The sequence below is a fragment of the Plectropomus leopardus genome, chromosome 22 (genome assembly GCF_008729295.1).
Source record: "Plectropomus leopardus isolate mb chromosome 22, YSFRI_Pleo_2.0, whole genome shotgun sequence".
Lineage (NCBI taxonomy): Eukaryota > Metazoa > Chordata > Actinopteri > Perciformes > Serranidae > Plectropomus > Plectropomus leopardus.
In genome coordinates this window covers 4929582-4943288 of record NC_056484.1, presented here as the reverse complement: position 1 = coordinate 4943288, position 13707 = coordinate 4929582, and the positions used below count along the sequence as shown (strand labels likewise).

The 13707-nt window shown below is 38.9% G+C and overlaps 1 protein-coding gene across 3 annotated transcripts in view; it reads left to right on the top strand.

Annotated features, from left to right (window-relative positions):
* Positions 1-7801, top strand: part of lin7a (lin-7 homolog A (C. elegans)) — a 46333-nt gene extending 38532 nt beyond the window's left edge. The window contains exons 5-6 of one of the 3 annotated variants that reach the window (XR_006107038.1): positions 212-487; positions 4729-7801. Coding sequence is in view for 2 of the 3 variants with exons in the window: in XM_042511220.1 (XP_042367154.1) it covers positions 212-423; positions 4729-4753 (237 nt within the window). In the remaining variant the exon portion in view is untranslated. The remainder of the gene's footprint in view (positions 1-211; positions 488-4728) is intronic. The other 2 variants (XM_042511220.1, XM_042511221.1) reach the window with 2 other exon arrangements.
* The last annotated feature ends 5906 nt before the right edge of the window (positions 7802-13707 follow it).

Here is a 13707-nt window from a genome sequence, read left to right as displayed (position 1 = left end):
TGCTCACATGTCTTGAGTTAGGAGCACTTCAACCGCTGCAGAGACTTGAATAACGCCAACTGTAAGCCTGCTGCTTTTCACATAATATCACAGGGTATTAAAAATGGAGGAAATATCCTTTTTTTCCCGGAGAGGAGTTACTATTTTTAAGGATATATTCAAATCAGCCTCCTTTAAAATTCCACTCTTTCTGTCTCTAAACCCCCTGCAGAGCGTTGAAGGAGAGCACCACGAGAAAGCGGTGGAGCTGCTGAAGGCGGCCAAGGACAGCGTGAAGCTGGTGGTTCGCTACACCCCCAAAGTGCTGGAGGAGATGGAGGCCCGCTTCGAGAAACTCCGTACGGCCCGGCGGCGCCAGCAGCAGCAGCTCCTCATGCAGCAGCAGCAACAGCAGAACCTGACCTCTCAGCAGAACCACATGTCGTAGGTGAGGCGCTTCATTGCTTTAAGGGTGAGGGGAGAGAGGGGAGAGCAACAGGAGCATGAGGTAAGGCGCCGCCGGCGAGGAAGAGGATGACAGTAAAGCCGCATGTGCATATCAGTACGTGCAAGTTGCTATGAGTCCCTGTGTCTATGTCCCAGTGGCTAGCTAATTGACGCCGCTCTGCACTGTGCTCATATGGTATTTACCACTGATAATGCTGCACCGACTCACGGCTGGATGTCATTGTCCATTGAAATTAACTTTGTGAGCTGTCCGTCCATCCATTGTTCCCATTCTCATGAACATAATATCTCAAGAACGCCTTCAGGGAATTTCTTTAAATTTGACACAAACATCCTCTTTGACTCAAGAATGAACTGATCAGACTTTCGTTGCCATAGGTCAAAGGGCAAAGTCACCGTGACCTTGCATCTGTCTCATTCTTGTGAACGCAATATCTTAAAAAGGCCATGGAGAAATTTCCTCAAATTTGGCACAAACATCCACTTGAACTTAAGAATGTAATGATCAGAATTTGGTGGTTGAAGAGCAAAGGTCACTGTGGCCTAACAAACATGTTTTTGGACATAACTGAAAAAAAAAACTGAAATATTTTGATATGTATTTTAAAATGTTGTTAACCCCTAAAACTCCCCCTAAACCCCCACGTTTACCACTCACGTTGAGTCTTATCAGTCACATCATGCTAAGCCAAATCATTTAGCTTGGTCTACTCAGATTTGTGAATTTATCCTTCTTTTGTTGGTAATGTTACTCCTTTCCCATCGCCATGGAAAATGTTCAATTGGTTTCCGCCACTTTGACCGCCTTACACCCATGTGTTACTTTAAATAACAGTTCCACCTTGTTGTCAGTTCAAGCTAAGAAATTTCTGGTCTTACTGTTTTCTGTAATTAAGCAACAAAACACACAGTAGACAATCAGTTCCTGATAATACCAACATGTGCATGCTTAGGGTACATGAATGGACATTTGAGATGTCTTTTTGTTATTATTCATGTAAGTATGGATGGAGATTAATTTTGAAACAGCTAAAACATTCCTAACAAAGATCGTTTTCATTCTAACATTTCATTAAAATGCAGGCCTACCAGTGGATGTGACCTGAGTTTTCAGTTGCTGTAAGTGTCAAAGTAACATTTTTATAAGCATACAGCAACAGAGGAAAAAGATGGAGTGAAATTAAATGGAAGCAGACTCAAGTCCCCTTTTGAATCATATTCGCCATGCTCTGCTTTGCCTTGCAACCACTTTTATTGGCTCGTGTGCAGGTAGCTGACATTTACATCCCAGCACGAAGCCTAAAACCTCAGTGGTATATTTTGCAAGCTCAGCAGCCGGTATCCTCTGTGCAAACTTTACTGCCTCTGCTGTGTTCTGCCACTGATTCTGTTGTAAAGGCTGTAAATTATTCAAACTTAAACCGATTACATCTGTGGCTCATGCTCTGCAGGTACGTGCATAAGTAGATACAGCCTTGCACTGCTGTTACTTGGAAGCTACAGCTGGATGGAGATGCTCTGCTTTAGTCAATATTTCTACAGTTTAAATTTAGAACAAAGCTCTGCACTGCCAGTCAAACTACACTTTCACTGTGTGAAAATAGCAAAACTTAAAAGCAGGAGGAAACTTTTCAGAAACTAATCAGACCCATTAAGCCAAATCATATCATGCTACGCTTAATTCTGCCTGGGCCTATCGAATTATTAAAGCATTCCCCCGACGTATTGGAGGCGGGCATGTGTCCAAGATCTCTGTGTCCATGCCTGTTTGATGCTAAATCCCCCAAGTATATCTCTTGTCTTGCACTTGGCACGGCGCAGCTTGGGAAGGTATTTGGGAGCTTGTAACAGTGTGTTACGGTGGAGCTACAGACAGGGAAGGGAGCAGGGATCATGTTTTATCAATCCCGGCATGCTGACCGCAGAGATTTGCTTTGGCGGCCAAGAGGCTGCTGACCAAGTGACACGCACAAGGGGACAAGAATGCAACATAAGCCAACGGTTTGACTGGTATTCATCTGTCTTTGTCACCGTCTTTCTGACTGTGTCTCTCTGTCCAAACAGAAATGATCGGATTACAGGTTGAGAGAGGTTTTGATGATAGCTTTGACCTTTGAAACCTGGATCGACATCAGTTTTCTTTCAATAACAAGGTGGGAAAAAGGCAATGCACAACTTGGCAAGAAATGTCCCTCAAATGCAAGCTGTTACAAGAAAATTACCTATAAAAATATTTTTTAAAAAGGAGGGCAGGAAAACATTGGGAAAACAATCCCTAAAACTATATTAATATTTCTAATTATCAAAAAAAAATGTATATATATATATACATATAATAAATACATTTTTCTCTCCCCTTTTATGTCTTTTTTTCTGTGTGTTTTTGTTTTTGCAAACTTTTGGGTCATGTTTGGTTAAGTTGTTCATTGCCTTCTCCCCATGTTTTTGAAAGAAATTTTTAAAAAATCCTCAGGTGCTCAGGGTTAACTTTCTGGTCAGTAATTTGTTGGCATTTAAAAATAAATATATGCAAGAAATAAATGTACCGTGTTCTGATGTATTTCAGGCAAGGTGACCCACCCTAAATATTAAACGCTGCAGGAAATGTTGCATATATATGCAATATTTAGCAACCCAAACCACATGCACTAAACCCTTCATAAATTGTCATAATAGGTTTTGAGGCAGCATAACTTTTTGATTTTACTACCTTGTTTAGCTTTGTCAAAGATTTACTGCTATTATCTGAAAAGTTTCACCCCACTTTTATTTAGTGCCTGTAGTGGGTATAACTCTGAGTTGTGGTTCCCAGGGTTTGTCTTTCAGCAATTTATTGAAAGGCACCAGCAAAACCTCTCTCTAATTGTAGCAAAACAGAGCCTTCAGAGGGTATCTCTTGCATAAATGCTCTCTGTGTCTGTGTAACACAATGAACAGAGTCACTAAAGGCTGCGCGCGACATTGTCTCTGCACTGTAGCATGGCAAGCAACATGGCCGGGCTGTCACACATGCCTCAATGAACTTTTTGTCTTATTAGCAGATTAATGCATGAAAATTTATAGGACTTAAGGTCTAAAACGAGGCAGAATAAAATGCTGGTATTGTACGTTTCTGCAAACCATGGATGCATAACAAATATTTGTTTTATACATATGAAGTAGTTCAGATTGCATTTACCTGTTGCAGAGTTTCATTAGGAGGAGGGAATGTTGGATTGTGTAAGATAGTTATTTTTTAACAAAACTTTGGGACATGTCCAGCTGTGTTTGTAGCGACCGAAGCAGGTATTTTTTATTGACAGGTCGGGACACTTGCAACCGTGTTTGTGCTGGCAAAAGTGGCAACAAAGTATTTAAAAGTGTTTGTAGCGCCAAAGCAGGTATTTATTTAACAAGGGGTTGGGACATTTTCAACTATGTTTGTAGTGACAAACGCAGGTATTTATTTAAAGAGAGTTTGGAACATGTTCCCACATATTTGTAGCGACCGAGGTGCATATTTTTTAGCTGCAGGTCTGGACTTTTATAACTAACAACGGGATTGAACATCATCTAATAAAAGCAGGTATTTTTTAGTAGCAGGTCAGGGCATTTTCAACGGTGTTTGTGCCATCAAAAGTTATTTTTTTATGAGAGGTCGGTAGATGTTTAAATGTGTTTATAGCGACTAAAGCGAATATTTTTTAACAAGAGTTAAGAGTTTCCAACCATTTTTGTTGTAAAAAAAAGCAGGTATATTTTACCAACAGGTCTGGACATTTCCAACCATGTTTGTAGTGACAAAAAAATGTGAGTTTCATGAGAGTTTGGAACATGTTCACACATTTTTGTAGCGACAAAAGCAGGTATTATTTATCAACAAGTTGGGAGATATTCAGCTGTGTTTGTACCGTCAAAAGCAGATGTTTTTTGACGAGAGGTTAGGACATTTCCAACTGTGTTTGTAAAGACAAATGTGAGTATTTTTTAACAAGACTTTGGGACATGGTCGGACATGGTTATAGCGACAAACACAGGTATTGTTTAACAACAGGTTGGAACATTTCCAACCATGTTTGTTGCAACCAAAGCAGAATTTTTTAAATGACACGTCGGGACATTGGCAGCCTTGTTTTTAGAGGAATTGAATCTTATAGAGAATCAATTAAAAGTTGAAATCATTTTTTAAAATCACCAGACAGCACAATATCAGCTTGATAACACTTAGATCTTTAAGTGTAAACTGTCTGCGAGCTCTTAGGCATCGCTCTCAGCGTGTTTCTCTCCTTTGATGATCTGCAGGTTGTTCCAAAAGAAGAAGAAGTGAAGGAGAGCGAAGACGTGGATCTCGAGGACCACCTGTTTGTTGTTGAGGATCCCAAAGGAATCTCTCCGCCGCGGAGGAAACCAACAAGTGGAGGACTCTTTTACTTACTCTCTCCCTTCCAGTGTACCACCGATTACTGAGCAAAAACAAAGAGCGCCATACGCCCCGAAATTGGTGCTTTGAAAAACAAGTATGAGGGAGTCAAGCACTGAACGTCGTCCATTTTAACTTTGTATTCCCTTTTATAAGTTGTTCTCCCGGTTGTGACTCTTACTGAAAGTCCCCTTCTCTTGTGTTTGTTGTTTTGTTTACAGTCATCCATTTTTGATTGCTTACCGACATCCATTATACCATCGTGGCACCTTTGCCATTTTGCCATAGATATCATTTGTACAGTGGTGTTTCTATTGATTCTTCAACTGGTGCTCGTGTCTCTGTATGAATGATCATCAGTTTCTTTCTGTGTGTGTCCTGTTTTGGATAAACGTGAACTCTTTTTTACCTTCTATATTGTAGCAGGAAAGATTTTTGTATCTTGTAGGTTTAGCAATAACACACATTCTTCAGTTTTTACCATTTCACCACTAAATTCATGATTGGATTCATGCATATATATACAGAGTTTATGGGATATAGGCGCACATGTAAATCACTGTAAAGCAAAACTGGGTCTTATGTACTGTAAGGCAGCTTCTGTGTCCAAATCTGTCCTCTTTGCCATTTAAAGAGATTATTGATTTACAGGTGGCATGAATAATTGATGTGCAATAATTATCAACAGACTTTGTAAGCTACTCCCGACTGAGATTTATCCAGAAATATATACCACCAAGAGATTTTAACGTGGTTCAAATCAACCCTCGGAAATGTTAACTGACAAACAGAATGTTACCAGTTTTTATTTGAGCAGAGCGAAAATTAAAAATCAAAGAATTATGTTTATTTTTCAGACTATTTTATGAGATCAGAGATTTAACATAAAGTTTTATTGTCCCTTTTAAATATTATGTGCTCTTTCAAAGACGTTCAGATTATTATTTAAAGTCTATTTGTTGTATTAACAGCTGAATATTAGCACATGTAGATTTGTTCCCTGCGTTTTTGTTCTGACAATCATTTTTGAGAAGTTATGAGGCTGAGTGGAATGTTTCGCCCTCTTTTTCTCCTCCATACCTGTAAGGGAAATCTGTTTTTAAGATAGAGTTAAAGTGGTTATCTGCCAGATTTAGTTTTCTGTCCATCTTTGGTGCTAAGCGCTCCTTGTTGCGTTTTTTTTACCCTTCACTTTTCAGAGATCACTTCCTTGTTGATTTGTGTTACCGTCTTGTGTTTTCCTCAGTTTTTTTTTTTCATTTCCTGTAGGTGGCGCTCTTTTCTTTGTTTGTTTAACCATGCAGGCTTTACCTCTATTTCTTCTTCTATAGAGTGCTGCCTGAATGAGTCCTAAAACCCAGAAATAAGTCAGCATTTCAGCATTCCTGGTTCCCTTGACTCAAAGTCGGTGGGTTTTTGAACGCAGTTTTTGACATGACTCAAAAAAGGTGGTTGCTGACAAGCGGCTAAATGCGCCTTGTTGTGGTGGTGGAACACATTTTCATCCCAACACGTCAAATCCACTTTGTCAGTGGACCTTGACGTCCAAATTTTGTCATGCTAGGTACCCTCATGGATCTCCTGTTGACAATCCCGGATGGCCCGTCACTTTACATTTGTAACATTCATTGTGTTTTTTCAAAATAAAAGTACAACATAGGTAATACACTTAATTTTCAAGTTTATTTTCTTGTGCAACAAAAGTTAGGTTTAGAAAAAAGATTATGGCTTTTTAAACAGGAAGCACACAGCGGGCTACAGGGTGAAAGTCCAGGGTTTGTTGGACCCATCCACTTGCCAAAGATGTCTCTTTGCATTGTTGCCTGGCGCTGACATCACTAATTAAGCAGCGGTATTTGGGGAGCTGGGAGTGAGACAGGCTGGGTGGTGGTGTTGGAGCCATGCAGCCATGGTGCAGTTTGTTGAGTTTGTCCAGAGTTTGTTTGAACCACCAGCATCAGTGCAGACTTTATAGCTCTTTATACAACAGCTCAGAGCTTGAAAAAAAATGCCACAGCCCAGTGCATCTCATACCACTGCTCAAGGGTGCCTCAGTGTGTTGGTATCTGACGCCGAGGGCCACCAGCCAATCGTCAGTATTGGATGAGTTAGAAGTGAGACTGGATTGCATTTACTTTGTAATTACTCAACAAAATGTGTAAGTATATAAACGTTTGTGTGACCCAGAGATTATTTTTTTGTCATCATCCAAATCTAATGGAAAAATCCCATTAAGTTTTCGTCAAGGGAACCTGGGAGATGCTAACGTCCGGGTTGACCAACAAAAATGACGACTTAGCAGCACTCTATTAACCATAAACAAATCTAAAACATGAAGCCCATCACTTCCATATGCCAGAGTATTTTTCATCCCCAGTTTTATGTGATGAGCAGCAAATAGAAAGCTGTTATGATGTTATAAAATAAGTTATAAAGTCACATTTTCATGAAAATGTTGCTTCATTGATTTATTGACAAAAAATCATAGGTTTTATCTTTAAACTTTTCTTATCTACATCTCATCTAATTGCACAAGTACAGCTGAGCAAAATCTTTTTACATGCATAACATGTGCCATCGCCATTTCATGAATAGCCTGTCAGCACTGAGGTCACTTAATGCTTTTGTGTTGGGTCACCTCTGGGCTCAGATTCATCGGATACTCACATACTCGCCGAGAACATCTCAACACAACAGATCCCTTTTTGTATCTTAAAATCACAGGTACTCTTTCTTAATTGACTTACATTTTTGAAGCTGATGGTCCTGAACTTACCGTAAAGATTAAAAAAAGACAACAAACTGTTGATATGCAATTGTTATACATACTATATTTGTATAAATAAATCTATGTGCTTGTGTACAGTGAATGTCTTGTTGTCCCTTCCTTTGTATCCCATACTTCATCTTCATGGTATCATTTAGTATTTTGTCATCTGTAGCATCAGCAGTTATGTTGGCAGTGTGACACCCGGAGAGGTATTGATTTGTTGCCCACTGAATAAAAGCAGAGAAGTAGATTAAAAATATAGATGTGCAAAATTACACATGGTTTGTGTCTTACAAATTCTGTCCAAGCTTTCCCCCAAAGAGAAAGGAAAGCCGATAGTGGCAGTGTTAACTGCAGGAAGGGGTTTAACTACCGAACGACACCCAACTGTATCACCACGCAGAGCAAAGCTCAAATGTATTTTTTGTTTGTTTGTTTGTTTGTTTTTTGCACCACAATTTAGCTCTATTATTTTGGAGAGAAGGCAGATATTTCAACGGCCAATATCTCCAACACTAAGCAACTCACACAAAAAAAATCTAGACTGATCAACAGCAGAACCCGAGGTGGCACTTGAAATCAATATGACGTTAGACAGACATTGGACTCTTATTTCAGACAGGCGTTAAACTTTCAAAAGTCTAACGACGTGAGAATTTCACACTTTGGTCGTCATACCTCACAAATATGTTGCTCTTGTATTACAAGATGACGCTGTAGCAGACATTTGGAAAACCCTGCATTTTGGTTACTGAACAGCACAACTTAAATCCAACAAGATGTTGCCCACATTACCACATGAGCTAGCGGGCGCCCTATGTACAAAGGCTATGTCCTCGTCGCAGCGGCTGCAGGTTCAACTCCAACCTGCAGCCCTTTGCTGCAAATCATCTTCTCTCTCTCCCCTTTTCACACTTACTAATCTGTCCTTTCTAATAAAAGCAAAAAGCCAACAAAATAATCTTGGAAAGAAAAAAAAATGAGATGTCAGTGACATCTGTTGTCAGTGTTCTACGTCTAATCGAAGTTGACGTTAGACATCAAATTTTGGGAACTGGAGTCTTATGACAGTCTTATGACGCTGGTGACCAGCTCGGACAGGTAAGAGGGAAAATACGTAAATGTGTATTTTTGATTTTGGCATGAATTTTCCCATTGAGTTCTTCCTAAAAAAATATAAATCATGTGTAGGTTTTTAATTGTAAAACCAGCCATGTACTGAACAATTACTGCACTGCCAGAAATGAAGTGGCATAATGAAGTTACTAATTCTTCATTAAAAACTATGATGCGTTTATTTCTCATAACAATGGAACAGCAGCTTGCTACTGATTGCCTTTCCCTGATCTGAGTGCAGCTGCAGAAGGTGAAGCCATTAAACCTTGGCTGCTGAAATGTCCCTCTGAAGACTCGTCCAGGTTTTTAGCCCGGGAACAGAAAGTCAATGGCCTTTTGTTAGCTCAATACAGAGAGCAGACACTGAAACTAATAAAGAGACTCTTGTAAATGGAAGGTATTAAACTCAAACGGTGACAGTAGAAGCACAAAGCAGTGCCGTTTCTCCGCCGGCGACGTGTTGTACGGGGTGTTATGTGCAATAAAATCCCCGTTAGAGCTATTCTTCACCAAATAGCCAATACAAGAGCAAATGACCAAAGCCTGAAGTGACAAAACTGAAGAGCGCAGGTGACAGTAACGCATGTGACAAATCCCTCGCCTGTCTCCATGGCTGTTTATCAGGGGCTAAAAAGGTAACACATCAGGATCACATAGTAATAACAAAAGGTTCAGTGCAGATACACTGGAGCTGAAAAAAATATGATAAAATCACAAATATTCTCATCAGCTTCTCTATAGTTACAAACACTCTCTAAACACTTTCAAGCAAATTGGCTTGATTTCTTACAAAAACAACATGGGAGAGGGTGACAAGCAACTTATTAAGCAATGACCCCAAAAACTGGCAAGAAATTATTAGCCTTAAAAGTTGGAAGAAAATTGCCTGAAAATAAAAAATAAAAGTTTGTTTTTTTTTAAAAAGTCAATGACCCCAAGAAAGGGCTAAAAAATTAAATACTTTTTTCTCATCAGAATTTTAAAAACAATATTGAGAGAGTCATAAACACAGTTTTCTGAGCATTTTTTCTTTGATTTTCTTTTTTAAATTTTATTTATTTAGTAATATCTCATAATCCCTTCCAGCTTATTTTCAGATCATTTCCTTGTCTCCTTTTCTTAATTTTTTGTAGTTTGCACAACATTTCTTGTCAAGTTGCTCATTATGTTGTCCCCATGTTTTTGAAAGAAATCAAACCCATTTTCTCGGTTTGAGAGGTTTAAACTGTAGTGAAAGGAGTCTGAATGCAGCCAAAGAACACCGAGGTCGATCCAGGTGTTAAAGGGTTATTGGTGTAAAAATAGATTTCGTCGGCTGCTTGAGCTCTTTTGTCTTCCACCTACACCTCCACGCCCTGAAATAGCACTGAGAAAACTATGTATGTGTGTTAACAGTCTGTTTTTCACTCCGGCTGCTCCTAATAACCGCAGCGTCATGTCTTCAATATGAAGCGTTCTGATCCAAAAACAAAGCTCATGTTAGCCGGTGAGACTGAAAACAGACTGTCTGGATCCAAGGTGGAAATGATAGATGAAGATGTTTTTTCTTTGTGACCAGCAGTTTTATATTTGAATAGATTGCATATGCAATTCATGGGTTTTATAAAGAAACATTTCTTTGTATTTATCATGTGGTGTGGAGCAGACGGACCCAGGAGACAGTGAGCAGCAGGAATTCAAATTATGTTGTATTAAAGATAAAGAAAGCTGATGTTCACACAACACAACGAAAAATCAAACACAGACTGGGCTGAGAACTGGGACTTAAATGCAAAGTAGTCTGACTAGAGGATGAAGTGCAGGTGGGGAAAAAGGGTGAAATAGCTCAGGTGAGGAAAATAAGTTGATTAATCAGGAGAACGTGCAGAGAGCTGATTGGCCGGGAAAAACTGAGGAGCAGGGAAGGACTAACGAGGCTGATGCAGGAAAGATGTGAAGAGGAGGGAATGAAGGAAAGGCAGCACAGGAGAGGAAAAAATACAGTAAACAGAAACACCCCAGTCTCCAGTAAACACAATCCTTTTAACCCTTAGGTACTGCTTTAATATTGCATACACTCATATCGCTCTGTGCACAAAATGGGCCTTTCAAAGTCAAGCTTTGAAATTAATTTTTTTTACATTATTATTATTTTATTCTTTTATTGAGTTGAGTTTTTTACCAGCATCAGCCCTAATCATAAATATCAAATATTCATTCATTTTCAGAGTTGTAACCCTCTAAATGCCAGGTTTTTGTCATGATGTCAAACTCATCATTGAATGCTTCTTTTGTTTTGTTTGTTTGGGGGTTTTTTAGGGTGTTTTTTGTTTGTTTGTTTGTTTTGGTTTGGTTTGGTTTGGTTTTCAGGTCATTTTCTTGTATTTTCCTTAATTTCTTGCTAATTTCTGGGTATTTTCCTCTGAAGTTTCTCATGGCCTTTTACCCATGTATTTGAAAGAAATCAGGCAGGTTTAGAAGGGGAAAATACCAGAAAAGTCATAAATTTGGTGCATAAAAAATAAGTGTTAAGTGTTTGATGCTCAAAACTTTCTGGCAAAGAACCCCGAACCCACCGTTTCGTGTCAATTCCAAATATTTAAATGAAATCTGTGCCCTTGAGAAAGCGGATTAATTTGTGAAACCAAATTTTGAGATTTCCACAAGGAAATTATTTTTTCAACAGTATTTTATCTTAGGATTCAAAATGGCAGAACTCTCTCTATGTGAAAGGTTTCATCTACACACCAGTGGAGCTGCTGAGCAACACACTTGACCTTTCCTCCAGTAATACGGTCCTGCACTCTAACCCTGATGGCTAAATGAACTTAAGACACTGAGGAGCAAAATCTATTCTTGTATGCAGTCCGCATGTTGCAATGAATAAACGCTCTAAAGAACACTCAGTGCTTTCAAAACATCAAAATATCAGCTGAACAAATCAAAAAGACTTGAAACATAACGTATGCTCGAGTCGTTAACAGTTCAGAAGTCTCATCATCTTTTCCGTCTTTACAGTTTCTTGCTCCGACAGCTGTACAACATCACAGATTTAGCCAGAGGGCAGGTTCAATCCTCCAAAGGCCCCAGTTAAACATTCATTATGAGATCAGTATTCAGCTCAAATAGGAGGAAATGTATGAATTACCTTCATGAGTCAGACTGCTGGGATTATAATTTAGAGACTATGGAATGATCCCCTGGGGTTAAACCTGCTTGTTTGCATTGATTACATTAAAATTCAAACACAGAAGCTAAATATGACACGTTAATGATGGAAATGTAAGAAACACCTCTCTCTTGTGGTCTCACTGAGTACTGCAATAATGACTGTGCTGGTATTTCAGTCATGCTACTCCAGAGTCAGTGCAATATTAATGTGTACTCTGTCAGATTCAAATCCAGCTAATAAAATAATGAAAATCAGATTTTTAAAAGTTTCTCTCTCCGTGTAACTTTCATGTGCTTCCATGCTTGACCTTGATGTAAACTCATGGTATGTCTTTTGTGTGTTGACACTCCAGGCTCACTGAGTGATTCATGAATCACAACCGAAGGCACGGAAAACGACATCAGTGACATTTGGAGTGTCGTACGCAGCCGTGCTGGTTGGTGAAATACAAGCCGCCGCTGGAATGTCCACAATGTCTCACAGCGCTGCAGCAGAGAGACGAGACCGCTGTGAGACTGCTGCTATTCTCGCCTGTAGGCAGTGTTTAACTCTGAGCTGCTCCACAGTGCTGCAATAACAAAGTGCTGTTAGAGATGGATGTATATGTTGAGGAAAAAATACTGTGTGTAGTTTTCTCCCCCTCTATGTATCTTTTTTGTAGCATGACTTCTGCAAACACCTTTTGCACGTCTGTCCATCCTTGGAGAGGGATCCTCAGTTGCTCTTCCTGAGGTTTCCTTTTCTCCCTGTTAGAGGGTTTTTTTATCCACTGTTAGGGTCCAAGAGTCTGTTTTATGTTATAAAGCCCTCTGTGGCAAATTGAGATTTATAATATTGGACTATAGCATAAAATTGAACTAAATTGAAAAGAAATTACTAAGTTTTGCATGCTGCTGTCTTTCCTGTTGAGTCGATCCAAAGAGAAACTTCATCAACAATTTGATTTGCATTTTTACTGAAATAGCCATGTTGTAAAGTAACCAAGTACATTTATTAAAGGACTGTGCTTAACCCTTTAAAATCTGAGCAAACTGCCTTGATTTCTTTTAAAAATGTGACGAAAGCAATGAGCAACTTAAGAAGCAATGATTCCAAAATTAGCAACAAAAAAAAATGTAAACAAAAAAATACCTAAAAATTAGAGGGGGGGGCAAACAAGGAAATGGTCCCAAAAGTGCTTAAATAATTCTGTGCAATATTTAAATACATAATTATGAAAATTCAAAATACTGAACATTCAAATAAGACATTTTTCCCTAGCTTTTTGTAAAAAAAAATTCCTTTGATACTTCAGTTGATAGAACTTCTGTACCTTTACTGTACCTTTGAATTCAGGACTTTTACTTAGTATTTCTACATTGTAGTACTGCAACATTTGGTGAAGCATCTGAATACTTTATGAACAACAACAGTTAAATAGCTCTAGTTTTCCTATCATCAGTGTTTTGAAAGAGTAACAAGGAACACAGCGTTCAAGAACAGAGCAGATATATCGAGCCTCCATAGAAAAGGAACCATATAAGGGTGTACAGGTGTATTTTTTAATTTATTTGCAATTTAACAAAGACTGAGCACATTAGAGCGAGGAGAAGACATTGTAGCAAAGGAAATTAATTTAGGGAGTAGACAGAAGAATAGATTTAGGAAGAAAAAAAGTATTTTTTTAATGTGCTGCCCCTCCATAGACTATAAACTAAAAAAAACCTCACATCAAAGACGTGATACAGTATGACACACATCTAACCCCCCTTCTTCCCCTCAAGTACAATCAGAGGCCATTTGTTCTCTGGTGTTGACGATGTAATCAAAGGTGTTACTGATGAC